General features: G+C 35.5%; 2 protein-coding genes across 2 annotated transcripts; one reads left to right on the top strand and one right to left on the bottom strand.

Annotated features, from left to right (window-relative positions):
* Positions 1–434: 434 nt before the first annotated feature.
* Positions 435–11018, bottom strand: LOC116163619 (beta-galactosidase-1-like protein 3). Its single transcript, XM_031477643.1, has 2 exons — positions 10126–11018; positions 435–1810 (listed from the first exon to the last, which is right to left on the bottom strand). The coding sequence occupies exons 1-2, from the start codon at positions 10828–10830 to the stop codon at positions 536–538; spliced, it is 1980 nt and encodes a 659-aa protein (XP_031333503.1). The 5' UTR covers positions 10831–11018; the 3' UTR covers positions 435–535.
* A 2709-nt stretch (positions 11019–13727) lies between these two features.
* On the top strand, positions 13728–14462 carry LOC116165178. Its single transcript, XM_031479489.1, has 2 exons — positions 13728–13865; positions 13926–14462. Exons 1-2 carry the CDS (start codon positions 13791–13793, stop codon positions 14268–14270), a joined length of 420 nt encoding a protein of 139 aa, XP_031335349.1. The 5' UTR covers positions 13728–13790; the 3' UTR covers positions 14271–14462.
* Positions 14463–17664: the final 3202 nt, after the last annotated feature.

Genomic DNA, 17664 nt, shown 5'->3' on the forward strand with positions numbered 1-17664 from the left:
CAAAAGGTTTATCAGAGCCAAAACACAAATATTTTGTTAACTATTTAGGATGTATGTAATTTCAAATATATATGTTTATAAGTAGTTTAGTTTACAAGTTTTGTGTATGTATCTTCACTAGATTAAATGGGGCTGTTGGAATATAATTATAATCAAGTTTGATATTCATACAGCGCCAGCTTATATAAGTAATTTTAAAATATGTCAAAAATTTAATTCAAGAAATGTGTCGTTGTAAGTTTATATTAAAACTGATTTTCGTGTTGACTGATTAAAAACTTTCATCGAACTCACTCTGCTAATATTCTCACAGATCCTTAACCTGTAACTGAATAATATCGGTAACATTCGCGATTTATTGTCACTCAAAAACTTCTGCTTATGTTCATAGATAGAAATAGACGCCATGGAAACCCATAGTAAAAATCTTGATAAAAATTTTTAGTTTATATTTAAGGTACATAATAAGATTTTGGGTTATAATAAAAATGTATTTTTAATGACATCTTTTTTTTTTGTTACAGATTATATATAGTTAATTTTGTTTTATCACAGTCGGCACATCTCCATTAATCGCAGGAGTATAAAATATTGGTTGGCTGGAGAAAGCGATTTCCTCGCTCGCCGTAAAATGTTCAAATACGATTATACTATTCGTTCCTTTTCGTAATAATGGCGCCGGCAAATACAAGGTTTGTTGTGGACCCAGCATTGATGCATATCGCCCTAAAACGAAACCATTTACGATCACAATTCCCTTGCCCCACTTCTTCATGTCTATGAATGTATCGGCGAGTTCGTTTACCACGAACATCGCCCTATACATAGAAGGGCCTGCCAACCATAAAGCTTCAGGAACGTGCCATCCTGTTAAGTTGTCATTCCACTTCCTTTTGAATTCCATGGGAATGATTTGCCAATTTAATAACTTATCGTTGTTTAATAAAATGCCTCCCTGCCATATTCCCTTGTACTGATTAAATTGTTCTAAGTACCCAAAATTATTTCGCCCCCAATTTTCGACTACTAACTCTAAAGTTGCGTTATGCACATCTTCAACTCCTAAATGGAGCTTTCCGTTAGCAATTCTCCAGTACCCAAAACCGTTCAAATCGACCGCACTTCTTAACGGTTTGGAAACAAGCATACCATTTACCAAAACCATTACAGTATCACACACGTGCCCTTCAATGGTAAGGACCGAATTTGCTGGTATGTGTAAATTCTCCTTCTTATAAGTAATGTACCCGTAGCTTTGACCTGCCCCGTTATTCATCGGAAGATGTTCCATGGAAATCGGGGTTGGAGACTCAAACTTCTCTGGTACCCTGTCAATAATTTCCTTCAGTTTTAACTGTCCCGTTACGTTAATGGTGGGGTACGCAATTTTTAAGGTAATTGAAGGAGCTTGTGGGGTATTAAGATTCACTTTGCTGAATTTTTTTATAAGTTCCTTAACCATTATATATTTTTCCGTATAATCGCCGGCTTCGGTTAAGGGCGCATCGTAGTCATAGCTTGTTGTATCCGGTTGATAACCCTTATTGTTAACACTACCATCGGCAATATTAGCTCCGTTAAGAAAGCCCCAGTTTGTGCCACCTATAAACATGTAGATGTTGAAAGAGGCGGGATACCGCAGAATCCTCTCGAGGACGTTGTTGAAGTCCGAATTTTTTCTTGTGTGGTGTTTTTCGGACCAGTGATCGAACCAGCCACCCCAATACTCCATGGCCATCGCTGGTTTGTTTGGTTGTAATTGCTTTAGACGATCAAAATCTTTTTCCGGGTTAGAGCCAAAGTTGGCAGTCTGGAAAAAGATATATGTTTACTTCCGTGCCAAGATTTAGCATTAATTCAAAAAAATGAATGATTTGTTTTAGCATTTTGAATACAAGCATTTTCAAATTTAGATGCTATCAATGTAAACAAGTGGGTCATACAACAAAGGCAACCGAAGGCAATTCCGAAGAATTTTCGTAGTTAACAAATGGAATAGGTAATTTCCAAAATACAAACAAGAAATGTAAATTTATAATATCCGAATGGAAAGCTCTCGGAAAGACCTTCATTTAAAAAAATACGTTCAGAACCGATTAATAGTTCACGAGAAATGCTTTTGACTTTTGGCTTGTTTTCCAGACAACCAAAAATGATTTTTCAAATCGGGTCGCATCAAACGATTATTTAAAGCGTGACGTTTTTTTATGCTTCTATTTGACCAAAATGTATGATTTTTATTCATCAGAGTGCCAAGGGTCTAATTATAGATAAGATAATTTCTTGTTATATTTTTGGATTTCTAGGATAATTCAAGAAAAAAATTGTTTTACAAGTACACACTATTATTAAGTAAGTACATACAGGGTGTTTCGTGAGGAATGGTACATACGTTAGTCTCCCAGTTATCTATGAGAATTGAGAACATATTTTTAGGCACTTGCTGCTTAAAATGAACAAATCTATAACATACTATGTTATTATGTGTGTACCATTCCCCATGAAACACCCTGTATACAGTCTGTTTCAAATTAAGACGGTACTATTGCTAACTTTCTTAGTTGTTGTTAGAAAGACGGTTAAATTACCAAAATTGTGTATTTTTTCTAATGAATCTAAATCTGAAATTAAAACAAAACAACATCGCATTTTTCAGATAATAGCAAAAATGTAACTTTTCATAAGGAACGCCCTGTATATTACATAATATGACAGCTTATGAAATTCTCTACCTAAGTAGTAACTTAATGATGTCGAAAATATTTCAAATAACCAACATTTTTCAATTACTAACGACCTTCTAGAGAGTTTAAAATTTTGTAAGGGCCTAATGCGCTAAAAATAAGGGCTCTTTTGACATCTCCGTTAGTTATGCATGTTAGAATTGCGTGAAATTCAACATTGGCATAGCTTTAGTCATAGGGGGTGTCAAATTTAAAACGTGCAGTCGGCCATATTTTCCAAACTAAAGATAATATTGAAAATAGGAATGAACGTTATGAGTGACAACACCCCACCCCTCTTAACCCCCCAGCCCCCTCTCTTCAAAAAATCCTAAACGCAACCTCATACCTGTGACACATCATTGGAAAGCTACTGAAAGATGCTTTTCAGTGGCACCAATAAAGTCAATATTCATTAAGACAATTTAACAAAAATTTAATAATTTGCCATAAATCCCTCAATGTCAACTCGTAGGGCAGCTGAAGAGACAGGACCATCCCATGAATCAGTTAGGCGGGTATTGAAACTTCACCACTTCAATACTTCAAGAACTTGGGGATGATGACCCAGATAGACGAATTAAGTAAGAAACATTTGTTTTAGCGACGAATGTACTTACTCTTTGAACGGCAATGTTAATAAACAAAACGTTCGTTACGGGAGTGAAGAAAATCCGCATATCTTTAGGGAAGGACATACTCAGTATCCAGAAAAAAACTAATGCTTGAGCGGGTATTTTGGGGGATGCCATTATTGGACCGATATTTATAGAAGGAACTTTAAATGGTGACATTTATGGCGAACTATTGGATAATATCATACAACCGCTGATTGTTGAAGAGTTGGAAAATCAGACATGCAAGACAATTTATTTCTAAACGAAAATTTGTTGCATTTTCAACAAGATGGAGCACCTCCACATTATGCCCTTCCAGTTCGACAATAGTTGGACGAACAATATCCCGACCAATGGATTGGAAGAAGAGGTCCAATCGAATGGCCTCCAAGATCTTACTTCTTCTGATTTTTTCTGTGGGGTCACCTAAAATCAGTGGTGTATAAAACTCAACCAGCTTCAATTGCAGAACTACGGGAAAGAATAATTATTCAAGGATGTCGTCTTATATCTAAAGAGACCTTCAATAATGTTCGTAAAGAGTTTGAAAACAGACTTTATTTTTGTTTGGCCAATAATGGCAACCATTTTCAACATTTATTGTAACATTTATTTATTTTTGTTAATTATTAAATTTTTTTTAAGTTGTCTTAATCAATATTGACTTTATTGGTACCACTGGAAAGCATTTTTCAGTAGCTTTCCAACGATGTGTCACAAGTACGGGGTTGCCATTTAGAATTTTTGAAGAAGGGGGGGGGGTCTGGGTGGTTAATGGGGTGGGGATAATAACGTCATTCTGGTTCCCCCTCGATACCCCCGAAACGGTACTGCGCGATTTTCAATATCTTCTTTAGTTTGGAAAATATGGCCGACTGCAAGCTTTAAAATTGACACCCTGTATAATACGCAATGCCAAAAGTTGGGCCTAATCGATTCAATATTTACAGTGCCCTTTTCGCTATTCGTTTTATTTATGAAAGTATTTAAATGAAATTTGAAACATGGACACTTGGAATAAATTCAAATCTAAATCACCAGGTTCAAAATTTGATTTTTCACATACTATAGCCATACCCAGGAGCTCGTTTGGTATATTGGTTTACACGTTTATTTTCATTTCGAGTTCTAGTTATTCATAAAAATGAAAAATGCTCATTGCTCCTAAATTTATCCCCCTGTATTGACATATCGTCCCTTAAATCGTGGTAAACACGAGTTTATTTTGCATTAAATAATTTTCCAAATTCTCTTTATTTTTACCGAGGTGTAACAAGCAGTTCGTCTTAAAATAAAACTCGAAATTTGTGTTCTCCACGATTTAAGGGACGCATATCACTCAGATACTTAAGTATACCCCTATTGATTAAAGCATTTTTTCATTTTTATGAATAACTAGAACTCGAGCTCCTGGGTATGGCTATAGTATGTGAAAAATGGGTCCGTTAACTTGCCCCCCCCCCCCCCCCCCACTGAGAAATTTGATAGTCGTATTATTTTAAAATGAATGCGCTCATATCCGCCACCGATAATAACTCTTGCGCTATTATCGTTTTTTTAGAAATCCAAAAAAACATTTGGGGGGGGGCCAAGTGAACGTAGCCCCCCCAGTACGTATTTTGTCGCTTGTAACTAGGTCACCTGATACATTTGCTTATGCGCTCAATTGCGCCACTTGAATTAAAGCTAGCGCCATTACGGTTAAGCTATAAAAAATTTTTAAAAAGTGGAGGGTCTAACAGCGTTTTCAAAAATTACGTTTTTTAAAATGTTTTTTCTACATCGTACCTTTCATCATTCGCTAAAATGAGCCGTAAACATAAATCTTTGCGCATTATAGTTTTTGAGAATCTTTTTTAGTACCTATAGAACTATAACGCTATTCATTTTAAGAAGATAGCGGTAGAAAGCATAGGAACAGTTTAACCTTCACTGTGATTGGTTAAAAGTTAAAACACGAGTCACTATTACCCTGAAAAATAAAACGAGTGACGAATTCTGTCTGTTAAAGTACCTTTACACTATAATATATCTCACATGACTTTTTATATGATATGTTATATGATATTTACTACCAACATATTTTTCGTATGAGTTTTAATGTTTTACTTTACACTTGACAGGTTTTTCATATGACTTTAATACAAGAAGTTACGAAACCTATATAACTTCTCTAAATTAAAATGTCCCAAGTTCCAAGATTGGGCTACTAGTTCAAACGTTACAGCCCTTTGAATTTTCTTTCGAAATTGGTTTCTAGTCTATAACTTTTGATTGAGAAGTCTGATCGAAAAAGTACGCATTGTTTTGGATTCTACGCACCAAAATTAATACGAAAAAGTGTTTTTCCGAGAAATTTTGGTGCAGTCGATTTTTGGAAAAAAGGAAGGTTATACACTGCCTTTTTTTTTGCCCCGAAAAAAAAAAAATTGTCTCAGATCGCCCTGGAAAAAATTTTTCTTATAGAACGTCGCCTGTAGAATCCATAATTTCAAACAGTTCTAAGATTGGGCTACTAGTTCTCCGCTCGAATACGATGCTTGACTGTAGGCGAACCCTAGATAGATTAGGTGAGTCTAATAGGGTAAGCTTGATATGGGTGCCGGGGCACTCTGGAATAGGGGGCAACGAAAGGGCGGACGAGTTGGCTCGCGAAGGCAGTAGTGGGGCCCTTGTCGGGCCTGAGCCCACCCTTGGAATTGCTCCCTCAGTTGTCAGGGTCAGGATTAAGAACTGGGCGACCAGTCAATTCCAGGCTCAATGGCAACAGGCAGCTGGACTCAGACAGTCCAAGACCTTTTTAACAGGGCCTCTTGGCAAATCTGAGTCTTCTAAGCTTCTAAACCTAAACAGAAGTCAGATTAGGAAGATCGTCGGTGTCTTCACGGGACACTGGATGGTCAACTATCACCTGCACAATATTGGGCTTGTGGAAGACCCTGCGTGCAGGTTTTGTGGTGAGGTAGAGGAAACTACCGAGCATGTAGTCTGTTACTGTGACGCTCTGATCAGGGACAGACATAAACTCCTCGGTGACAGTTACTTGGAACCGAGGGAGGTGAGGAAACTAAGGCTAAATAGGGTCTTATCCTTCATTGAAGGGAACGGGCTCTAAGCTTTGGTTGTTTAGAGAGGGGGTTAGTACAATGGGCCGTTGATGAGCCTAAGTGCTGCCTGTAAAGGCTCCCCTGATAGAATAGAATAGAATAGATAGGGCTACTAGTTCAAAAGTTACAGCCTTTTGAATTTTCTTTCGAAATTGGTTTCTAGTCTATAACTTTTTTTTTTTTATTTAAGCTTTTCAAGGCTTGTAGGAGCCTTATATCAGCTATCCTTTATTAAAGATAAACTAAATATACATAGAATAATATTTACATAGTATTTCCTTAGTCCTAAGAATTTAACAATGTGTTCACAAGCAGTAGAGTTAGGATAAAACAATAGGTAGTCTACGTGTAGCGGTAATAATGTCTTTCCTCTGCAAATATTCTTAATTAAATTTAATCTTTGATCGTTGTAAATATCACATTGCCATAAAACAAGATTTAGGTCCTCATTATAATCACCGCACGCAGCACATTTTGGATCATCTACGATATTGACCCTGAACAATGAGGCAGCTCTGCATCTAATTATTGATACTGTAATATTTCGATTTACTCTAGATTTGTGGAACCAAGTTTTAGGCGAGTCATTGTAAAAAAGTTTGAAATATTTGGAACCTTTATAGATGGATTGTTCTAAGCAGTAATCATTAGTATTAATATATGAAGTTTTTTTTAATTTTCTGCGAAAAATCAGTGAAAGGAATTATAAAGTTAGGGGTAGGGGTTTTACTTGTGTAAGATTTTGCTAATTCATCGACAGCCTCATTTCCCAATATGCCAATATGAGATGGACACCATACGAAGACTATATTCTTGCTTGGATCTTTTGCCATAATTTTGTTATATTCGTATTTTATTTTGAGAATATAAAAATTTAAATTTATATTAACTTTGGCTGATCCTAGACATTGGAGGGTACTTAGGGAGTCAGATACTATCGCGAAATTGGCAACTTGACTATTTCTAATTGATTCTAACGCTTTTACAATGGCAGAACATTCTGCAGTAAAAATTGACGTATCTTTTGGTAGGGCTTGACCAGATTTCTTATTTGTATTGACATAAAAGCATGCAGAACCTACATGACTGCTTTGGTCACATAGATATATAAATACACTATATATCTATGTTTGGTCATTTGTTTTACTGCCATCTGTGAACACTACGTGGGAGTTGTTTTCCCTGAGAAACGCATTTAAGATTGTATTTGGATCTTTAGCTATTTTCATGTGCTTGCCTAGGTCGTAATTAACATTTAGGCTTGTTTTAAGGACATTGTAATCAAAACAATAAATGTTATAGTTCTTGTGCGCTTTTATATTAAGATCAGTAACATCCAGTATGCACTGTTTTAAGAGATTAGGTTTCTCATTTAATTTAATTGTGTTTCTATTGCCATTTTTATTGTGAATAATGGACTGGATAGTTTGAAAGGAAGGTAAGATAGAATTGGACAGAATTTTGGTGAAATAGCATTTACCCAAACTTTTTGAGCGTTCTTGAATTGACTGCAGTTTAGATTCCGCAAGTACGACATTATTTGGAGTTGTTCTCCTGAGGCCTAAGGCAGTCCTTAGGCAAGCAATTTGGACTTTTTCCAATTTTTCAACATGAATAGTGGCTGTCGGGAAATAAACAAAACTACAGTAGTCAATAATAGAGCGAACAAAACTTTTATATAAGATTAATAGAGTGCTTGGATGATAACCCCATTTGACGCCACACAGAAATTTTAGAATGTTGGATCTAGTAGCACATTTTGCTACAACTGAGTTTAGGTGTGGTATAAAACTGAGTTTATAATCAATAACAATGCCAAGAAATCTGATTGACTCACACGAGACAATGTCCTTGCCACACAGATTTAGGACTGTTTCACCAGGTTTAATTCTTTTACAATTTATGTGAAGAAAGGCAGTTTTGTCAGGTTCAAATCCCAAACCGATTTTACCTAAATTTGCATTTGTGATATTAACTGCTTTTTGAACAAGGGATTTGAACTTTTCAACATTTCCATAACTACAGTACATTACAATGTCATCGACGAATTGAGATATAGTTACAGTTTTAGGAACACCCTCAGTAATATCCCTTACATAGATTAAATACAGCAATGGGCTCAAAACACCACCTTGTGGAACTCCTTTGTGACTGAGTCTAAACTCCTTTTTAAGAGAATCAGAGAAAATCATTCTATTACTGGTGATATATTTAATAAACGTGACTAGTAGTTTAGAGCACCCTATTTCAGCTAATTTGTCCAAAAGTAAGTCACTGAGCACGTTATCATATGCAGCTTGCACATCAAGGAAAGTTGCAATTAAATTTTTTGATTGAGAAGTCTGATCGAAAAAGTACGAATTGTTTTGGATTCTACGCACCAAAATTAATAAGAAAAAGTGTTTTACCGAGAAATTTTGGTGCAGTCGATTTTTGGAAAAAAGGAAGGTTATACACCGCCTTTTTTTTGCCCCGAAAAAAAAATTGTCTCTGATCGACCCGGAAAAAAATTTTTCTTATAGAACGTGGCCTGTAGAATCCATAATTTCAAACAGTTCCAAGATTGGGCTACTAGTTCAAAAGTTACAGCTAGGGAATGCAATCCCGCAGCAAAATCTCAATCCCGGTATTTGCGGGATCGTTAGATGTTAATCCCGCGGAAACCCGGTATTTGCGGGTTCCCGCAAAATTTTAAATAAATTGGCCAATAAGCAATTTTGTGCGGTTAACTTCTGTATTAAAATAAATCGCTAATTATCACAATAAGTATTCAACAAAAAAGTACTTTCAGGCTAACTTAGAACTCAAAAAAATCACCTGTAAAGCACAAATAGGTGAACTTCTAAAGTGCCTCAAAAATCATGGTACATTTTTAACGAAAAAAGTTTAACAATTATTTTAAAAATAATTTCTCCGTTATGCGTTTCATTAACAAAGCAAACAGAGTCGTCCCCTTGGTCGACATTAAGGATGAGTGTACCCTTATTTGAAAGATTACCCCAAACATTAGAAGGGTTAATTACCAATCAAGACACTATTTGACAATTAATTAAATGGCACTAAATGCAAATTAATGACATTAACTTCGCGCATTACCCACATTACATTAAATTAACTGAATTAACTTGAAATTAACTGCAATCACGGAGCATTAACTACATTAAACGTTAATTTTAATGCATGTATACCGAATAACCTAGGTGGTTTACCCCTTGGGCCAGGAGGACTATAATTTCCGGATTCAGCGGATTTTTTTACATGGAATACACTTGGTTTCGTTGAGTGAAATGACAACATCCAGCCCAAGTCGTAATTTGATTGGACTATAATGAGAAATTAATAATATTTATCATTGATACTAAAATGACGCTTATCATCATACTACGTTGCAGTTCAAGGAAAACGTTTTGATAACAATTTTGCTTTTGTAGTTCTACAGGAACTGTTTATCGTCTTGCATTCATGTTTCACGTAGACAATTACATACGAGTATAAAACATGTCCTTCAATATCAGTTTTGAGGCGTGAATATTTTGTACATTACCGTAATTAATGATGACCTAACCATTTAGGTTCAGGTCACATACGTGCTACATGTAGGAAGAAAATTAAATTTAATACATAAGGCGATCATTACCTATTTTTTGTTAGCGATTAATTAGAATAAAAAGTATTAACCTGGAAAAGGACTCCTGGTAAAGTACCAACACTGCCATGTGTTGACGGTGAGTCGGAAGTAAAGAGTAGCTCTACAATTCCATGGGTGAGATACACTTGCAATAATTGAGTCAAATATTGCCTATCGGGGACAAATTTTCCTTTCTGTTCGGTGCTCCCGTACTCATTTTCAATCTGAAAGCCAATAATGGGACCGCCTTTTGTAAATTGAAAAGCGGCCAGAATAGGTAAGAGCACATTATAGAATCTCCTCACAGCCGACATGTAATTTTCCTCCGCAGTTCTCAGCTTGATATTCTTTATTCGCAATAGCCAGCTGGGAAATCCCCCAAATTCCCACTCTGAGCAGATATACGGACCGGGGCGAACAATTGCAAGTAGATCTTCTTCCTGGGCGGTTTTCAAAAATTGGGCCAAATCTAAAAACTCTTCCATATCCGACCCACCTGTCCCAAAATCGAAGCTGTTTGGTTCTGGTTCGTGCAGATTCCATGGCACGTACGTTTCAACGGCGTTTAATCCCGCGGCTCGCATTTTACGTAAATGAATCCTCCAATAATCCCTCGGAATCCGGAAGTAATGCATCGCTCCACTATAAATTGTAATGTTCCTGTTGTTAAGAGTAAAATATTCTTGTGCCGTAGAAAGACCGGCGTTAATACCGCCCGCGGTGTAGTATTGGTACAAGGTTGGAAGTTCGGTCATCGTTCAGGGTTAACGAACAGACTTATGGACAAAAACACCACAGAACACAAACGTCACACCGTGCAACTGTTTTTAATCATTGATGATATAAGTACCCACTTAAATACGCCGAGTATAACGGAATAGAACGATTTTAATCTTTCAATCCCGAATACCGTTGGTCAGCTGTACCAGTCGTAAGACCGCTTTTAATCTTCAGTTGACTTAGGTCTGTGAACTTTGTTCATATTTTATTATTTATAAACTGTACGTAAATGGCGCGAAATTCTTATACCTTGTACCATTTCTCTATATATTTCAAACTCGAGAATTAATACATACTTGCTGGTTACTTTAGTTTTTGGCCTTTATCTCCTAAATGAGGCATTTTTGGTAAAAACGTCCCGTAATCATTTTCAAAGTAGATTAAATTTGCTACAATTTGAGCTCAAGCGCAGCTCTGTAGGTCTGATAGACAAGTACCACTGCTGGGTAAAACTGTACACCAGTACTTCCGTTTCACATAAGTGGTTGACAATTCCTTTTTGCTTTTTGTTAAATGGGAAATTGTTGTCGAATTCATAAGAATGTTGTATGAGTTATTGAATTTGAGAAAGAAAGGTGGCTGGTTTTAGTTTTGAGTTAATATAATTTTGAAAGAGAATAAATGTCATATTTAGAAAAGTATCGGGTAATTTAATTGCAGCAAAATAGAGAATCTAAAGAAAAAAATGCGTGACAGGACACATAACATACAAATAGTGACTATACCGGGTGTTACATGACCGCATTTTTTCCAAATAAATCGAGGGTCCAACGTGTTTCGTTTGGGAGCCACCCCCGTTGCTTGGAAGCGATCTGTTTCCATATCTCTAAAGGAAGCGATGCTTTCCAACGAGATAACTAAGTTATTTTAAATGTTCTGATCTGTATAAAGTAGTGGTCGGTTATTTTTAGGAATGTGCATAAGGATTATTGTTTGACATAACTTTAATATTCCTAAAGGAATCGACCACCCGTGAAAGTTATTTGCGTTGAACAAACTTTGTGTTTGATTTATTGATATCACTAACATCCATACAAAGAATTTTGGTTATTTTTTTTCATTGATGGGAAGATTGCATCTAATTTCAGTGATCCCATTCCTTTGGTTGGATTAAAATTTTGTTAGCATTCAGAGGTGTTTGTATGATTTGAACAGGTTATGTTAGGTTATCCGTAGTCCGAGCGATTGAACGTGTTTTAACTGAACTGCCGCTGTTTCAAAGTGTTTTTGCGGGCGTGTTCGAGTGGATCAATTGCCTTCGCAGAAAACAACGGAGCTATAATCTCTAAGTGAATATCAAACAATAGTTTTTTATTATATAAGACGATTAGGAATATTTCAATGGTTAGTTTCCCTTTATCGTCCTGTATATAATACAAAACTTCATTTTGTAGCAGACGCCATATAAATCTGAATTTAACTTAGACGTCGAAAAAAAGCAAGCATAGATTCTGATCGTTTCCATAGCAGCAATATTGTCATATGTTCTGAACCTCATTTTATATCGTGCTTCGCGCCCCATTTGAATAAAGAATGACAGATGAGGCTGTCTGAATTCAGTTGTGCGCGTTCTGCCTAATATGTAACAGATAGCAAAGCAAACAAACGGAAAAAGGGGTAGTGAATTGCGAGGCGCATAAAATATTGCGTAAGCAATTCTAAAGTCTAACGCTGGACAATCGGATATAAAAAGGGTAATTAATACTCAATGAGAATTATTGGTATTTATCATATTAGAAGAGATTTCTCAGTAAGCACAACTTCCCAATGAATTTTTTCGCAAACGTTCTAATGAATAGGGTTGTTTAGACCAACTTTAACGTATTTGCTTCCAAAGAGGCTCAAATTTTGGTGATTATGCTATCAAAATCTGGGAGAGCATTTCAGAACCTTTCAATTCTTTCTATAATTTCGATAAATGCTCATTGTTTAGAAAATATCCAAAAATGTAAATATTCGGCTATCTTCGAAGGCAGGGTTGCTATCTTTGGTCGCTATCTTCACGGATGTAAACTTCTAGGTGCTAAAATTATGTCATAAAATCCTAAAGAAATTCAAAAATTGGTTAACACTTCTGCAAATTATTCCGCCTTGCTTACAAGAAATGGGCGACTGGGTATAGTGTTTCAGAAGGTCACATAAAGGTAGTGGTGGTAGTGGCAAAAAGAAAGTACGTATAAAACTTTAAATGGCGTATCCAATTTCTTATTTAATTTGAATTTAGGCCATTATGCGAAATTATTGCTTTTATTTAAGCGGATAAAGCATTGGAAAATGATGAAGACGCGGAGGTTTTCTTTTTGTATAGAATTTCTTTAGAAATTAGTTGTTAGGTTTTATTTTCGTGTAAAAGGCATATTTGTGTTTAAAGTAAATGGGTTTAGATAAGAAAATAATTGATAAAACAAGTGTTTTATTAATGTACGACTCATCGTTAAAGAAAATATACGTGGTTCGCGTGAACGCTTGTTTATGAAAGGAGTGTTGGAAGAAAAGTTGGAGATTTTCTTTGTTACTTGTTACCTTCAAAGAGGCCACAAGGTCTTCTTGATTTTGACCCTCCATTTCTCTCTCGATTTAATTTAGGCAGTATTGGTGACATTTGGGATTTAGTTTTAGATCTACCGTGCTTGTACTTGCTTTTAGATTTTTTCACGTGTTTTTACGAACCCAGTAAATTTAAAGTCTCGTGTAATTTTGACAAGCCGAGTGTGTGTTTTAAAATTTGTTTAAAATTCGCCATTAATATTTCAACCGTGCACTGAACAACGCGTATTAATCGAAAACGAAAAAAAGTAGTAATTTGTGCCATCGCCTAATCATAATGTGGAAAATTGTGCGATTGCAATACGGTTCATTTATCACGTTCTCAGTTAACAGCTGGTTTAAAATTATATTTTTCTGATCCCGTAGTTTGAAGTGAAGATACAATACAATGGGTTGCAGTTCAAAGATAGCTGTTTATGTAGTAGTCTTTATGTATTTAGCATCCTGGACAACAGCAAAACGAGTAAGTTTGATTTTAATGTAATTATCTGCATTGAAAAGTGCTACTGGTAGCTATTTTTAGAATACGGCCCTTAGGCAGGCCTACACTGCTTTAATGAGACCTGCACTAAGCTTTTGCATCTGCGCCAGCGATGTTGAGCTTGAAATGGCAAATTGTGCAGTATACAAACGAGAGTTTCCCAATGACGCCTGTTTAAAGTGCTTCTTCAAATGCGTATTTACAGAAATCTGCATTTTAAACCCTGATGGCACAATTGACAGAGATACACTTATAAGGACAGTACCAGGTGTGGATTCCGACATTGCGGACAAATGTATATCTACGGTTGACGAAGAGACTGATCTTTGCGAGAAGATGTACGATTTCGCAGTGTGTTTAGATTTAGAAATTTTCGGTCAACAATAACCTATACTACTATTTTATTTCACAATATGCATTAAACATATGGAAGAAAAACAAAGCGGGAATATTACAAAATGGTGTTTATAAACAATAAAAACTTTAGGAGAGAAAAATCTGAAACTTTCCTCTTGGAAGCTTTCAGAGAATTTACACAAGTATCAAGCAGAGCTCGGCAGTATTCGATTTTGTAAATACTTTTTAGTATTCAAATCCTTTAAAGTATTCAAATACTTTGTATTTGTAACTCAAATACTTTCACAAATTTAGTATTCGAATATTTTGCAAGGTATTTGAATACTTTGAGAAGTATTCGAATACTTCGCATAGTATTTGAATACTTAACCTTCCTTTTTTTTACCAAAAATCGACTACTCCAAAATTTCTCGGGAAAACACTTTTTCTTATTAATTTTGGTGCGTAGAATTCAATATAATTCGTACTTTTTCGATCAGACTTCTCAATCGAAAGTTATAGACTAGAAACCAATTTGGAAAGAAAATTCAAAGGGCTGTAACTTTTGAACTAGTAGCCCAATCTTGGAACTGTTTGAAATTATGGATTCTACAGGCCACATTCTATAAGAACATTTTTTTCCCGGATCGATCTGAGACAATTTTTTTTTCGTGGCTCAAAAAAAGGCAGTGTATACCTTCCTTTTTTACCAAAAATCGACTGCACCAAAATTTCTCGGGAAAACACTTTTTCTTATTAATTTTGGTGCGTAGAATCCAAAACAATTCGTACTTTTTCGATCAGACTTCTCAATCAAAAGTTATAGACTAGAAACCAATTTCGAAAGAAAATTCAAAGGGCTGTAACTTTTGAACTAGTAGCCCAATCTTGGAACTGTTTGAAATTATGGATTCTACAGGCCACATTCTATAAGAAAATTTTTTTTCCGGGTCGATCTGAGACAATTTTTTCTTCGAGCCTCAAAAAAAGGCAGTGTATAACCTTCCTTTTTTACCAAAAATCGACTACACCAAAATTTCTCGGGAAAACACTTTTTCTTATTAATTTGGGTGCGTAGAATCCAAATCAATTCGTACTTTTTCGATCAGACTTCTCAATCAAAAGTTATAGACTAGAAACCAATTTCGAAAAAAAATTCAAAGGGCTGTAACTTTTGAACTAGTAGCCCAATCTTGGAACTGTTTGAAATTATGGATTCTACAGGCCACATTCTATAAGAAAAATTTTTTCCGGGTCGATCTGAGACAATTTTTTTTTCGGGGCTCAAAAAAAGGCAGTGTATAACCTTCCTTTTTTACCAAAAATCGACTGCACCAAAATTTCTCGGGAAAACACTTTTTCTTATTAATTTTGGTGCGTAGAATCCAAAACAATTCGTACTTTTTCGATCAGACTTCTCAATCAAAAGTTATAGACTAGAAACCAATTTCGAAAGAAAATTCAAAGGGCTGTAACTTTTGAACTAGTAGCCCAATCTTGGAACTGTTTGAAATTATGGATTCTACAGGCCACATTCTATAAGAACATTTTTTTCCGGGTCGATCTGAGACAATTTTTTTTCGGGGCTCAAAAAAAGGCAGTGTATAACCTTCCTTTTTTACAAAAAATCGACTACACCAAAATTTCTCGGGAAAACACTTTTTCTTATTAATTTTGGTGCGTAGAATCCAAAACAATTCGTACTTTTTCAATCAGACTTCTCATTCAAAAGTTATAGACTAGAAACCAATTTCGAAAAAAAATTCAAAGGGCTGTAACTTTTGAACTAGTAGCCCAATCTTGGAACTGTTTGAAATTATGGATCCTACAGGCCACATTCTATAAGAAAATTTTTTTTCCGGGTCGATCTGAGACAATTTTTTTTTCGGGGCTCAAAAAAAGGCAGTGTATAACCTTCCTTTTTCACCAAAAATCGACTACACCAAAATTTCTCGGGAAAACACTTTTTCTTATTAATTTTGGTGCGTAGAATCCAAAACAATTCGTACTTTTTCGATCAGACTTCGCAATCAAAAGTTATAGACTAGAAACCAATTTCGAAAGAAAATTCAAAGGGCTGTAACTTTTGAAATAGTAGCCCAATCTTGGAACTGTTTGAAATTATGAATTCTACAGGCCACATTCTATAAGAACATTTTTTTCCGGGTCGATCTGAGACCGTTTTTTTTTCGGGGCTCAAAAAAAGGCAGTGTATAACCTTTTTTTTTACCAAAAATCGACTGCACCAAAATTTCTCGGGAAAACACTTTTTCTTATTAATTTTGGTGCGTAGAATCAAAAACAATTCGTACTTTTTCGATCAGACTTCTCAATCAAAAGTTATAGACTAGAAACCAATTTCGAAAGAAAATTCAAAGGCCTGTAACTTTTGAACTAGTAGCCCAATCTTGGAACTGTTTGAAATTATGGATTCTACAGGCCACATTCTATAAGAAATTTTTTTTCCCGGGTCGATCTGAGACAATTTTTTTTCGGGGCTCAAAAAAGGCAGTGTATAACCTTCCTTTTTTACCAAAAATCGACTACACCAAAATTTCTCGGGAAAACACTTTTTCTTATTAATTTGTGTGCGTAGAATCCAAATCAATTCGTACTTTTTCGATCAGACTTCTCAATCAAAAGTTATAGACTAGAAACCAATTTCGAAAGAAAATTCAAAAGGCTGTAACTTTTGAACTAGTAGCCCAATCTTGGAACTGTTTGAAATTATGGATTCTACAGGCCACATTCTATAAGAAAATTTTTTTTCCCGGTCGATCTGAGACAATTTTTTTTTCGGGGCTCAAAAAAAGGCAGTGTATAACCTTCCTTTTTTACCAAAAATCGACTACACCAAAATTTCTCGGGAAACACTTTTTCTTATTAATTTTGGTGCGTAGAATCCAAAACAATTCGTACTTTTTCGATCAGACTTCTCAATCAAAAGTTATAGACTAAAACCAATTTCGAAAGAAAATTCAAAGGGCTGTAACTTTTGAACTAGTAGCCCAATCTTGGAACTGTTTGAAATTATGGATTCTACAGAGCACATTCTATAAGAACATTTTTTTTCCGGGTCGATCTGAGACAATTTTTTTTGCGGGCCTCAAAAAAAGGCAGTTATAAACCTTCCTTTTTTACCAAAAATCGGCTACACCAAAATTTCTCGGGAAAACACTTTTTAGCGCATTTCCACAAAAATGCGCTATTGTGGCCACTTTGTCCGTCCGTCCGTCCGTCCGCTAACTTTGCGACGCTACTAGTTCATTATCTTAAGAGCTATTGTTCTACTTTTTTCGCTATTTGGTTCGTTATGGTGTCGAATCTTGTACCAAGGAAGGAATTTTTTCTGTACCGCTTACAAAAAAAGTTATTGTAAAAAAAACAAAAAACCGTTTTTACATGTTCCATAATTTTACACTTTTGCCGTTTATTAACAATCCTA

The sequence above is a fragment of the Photinus pyralis genome, unplaced genomic scaffold, assembly GCF_008802855.1.
Source record: "Photinus pyralis isolate 1611_PpyrPB1 unplaced genomic scaffold, Ppyr1.3 Ppyr1.4_LG2, whole genome shotgun sequence".
NCBI lineage: Eukaryota > Metazoa > Arthropoda > Insecta > Coleoptera > Lampyridae > Photinus > Photinus pyralis.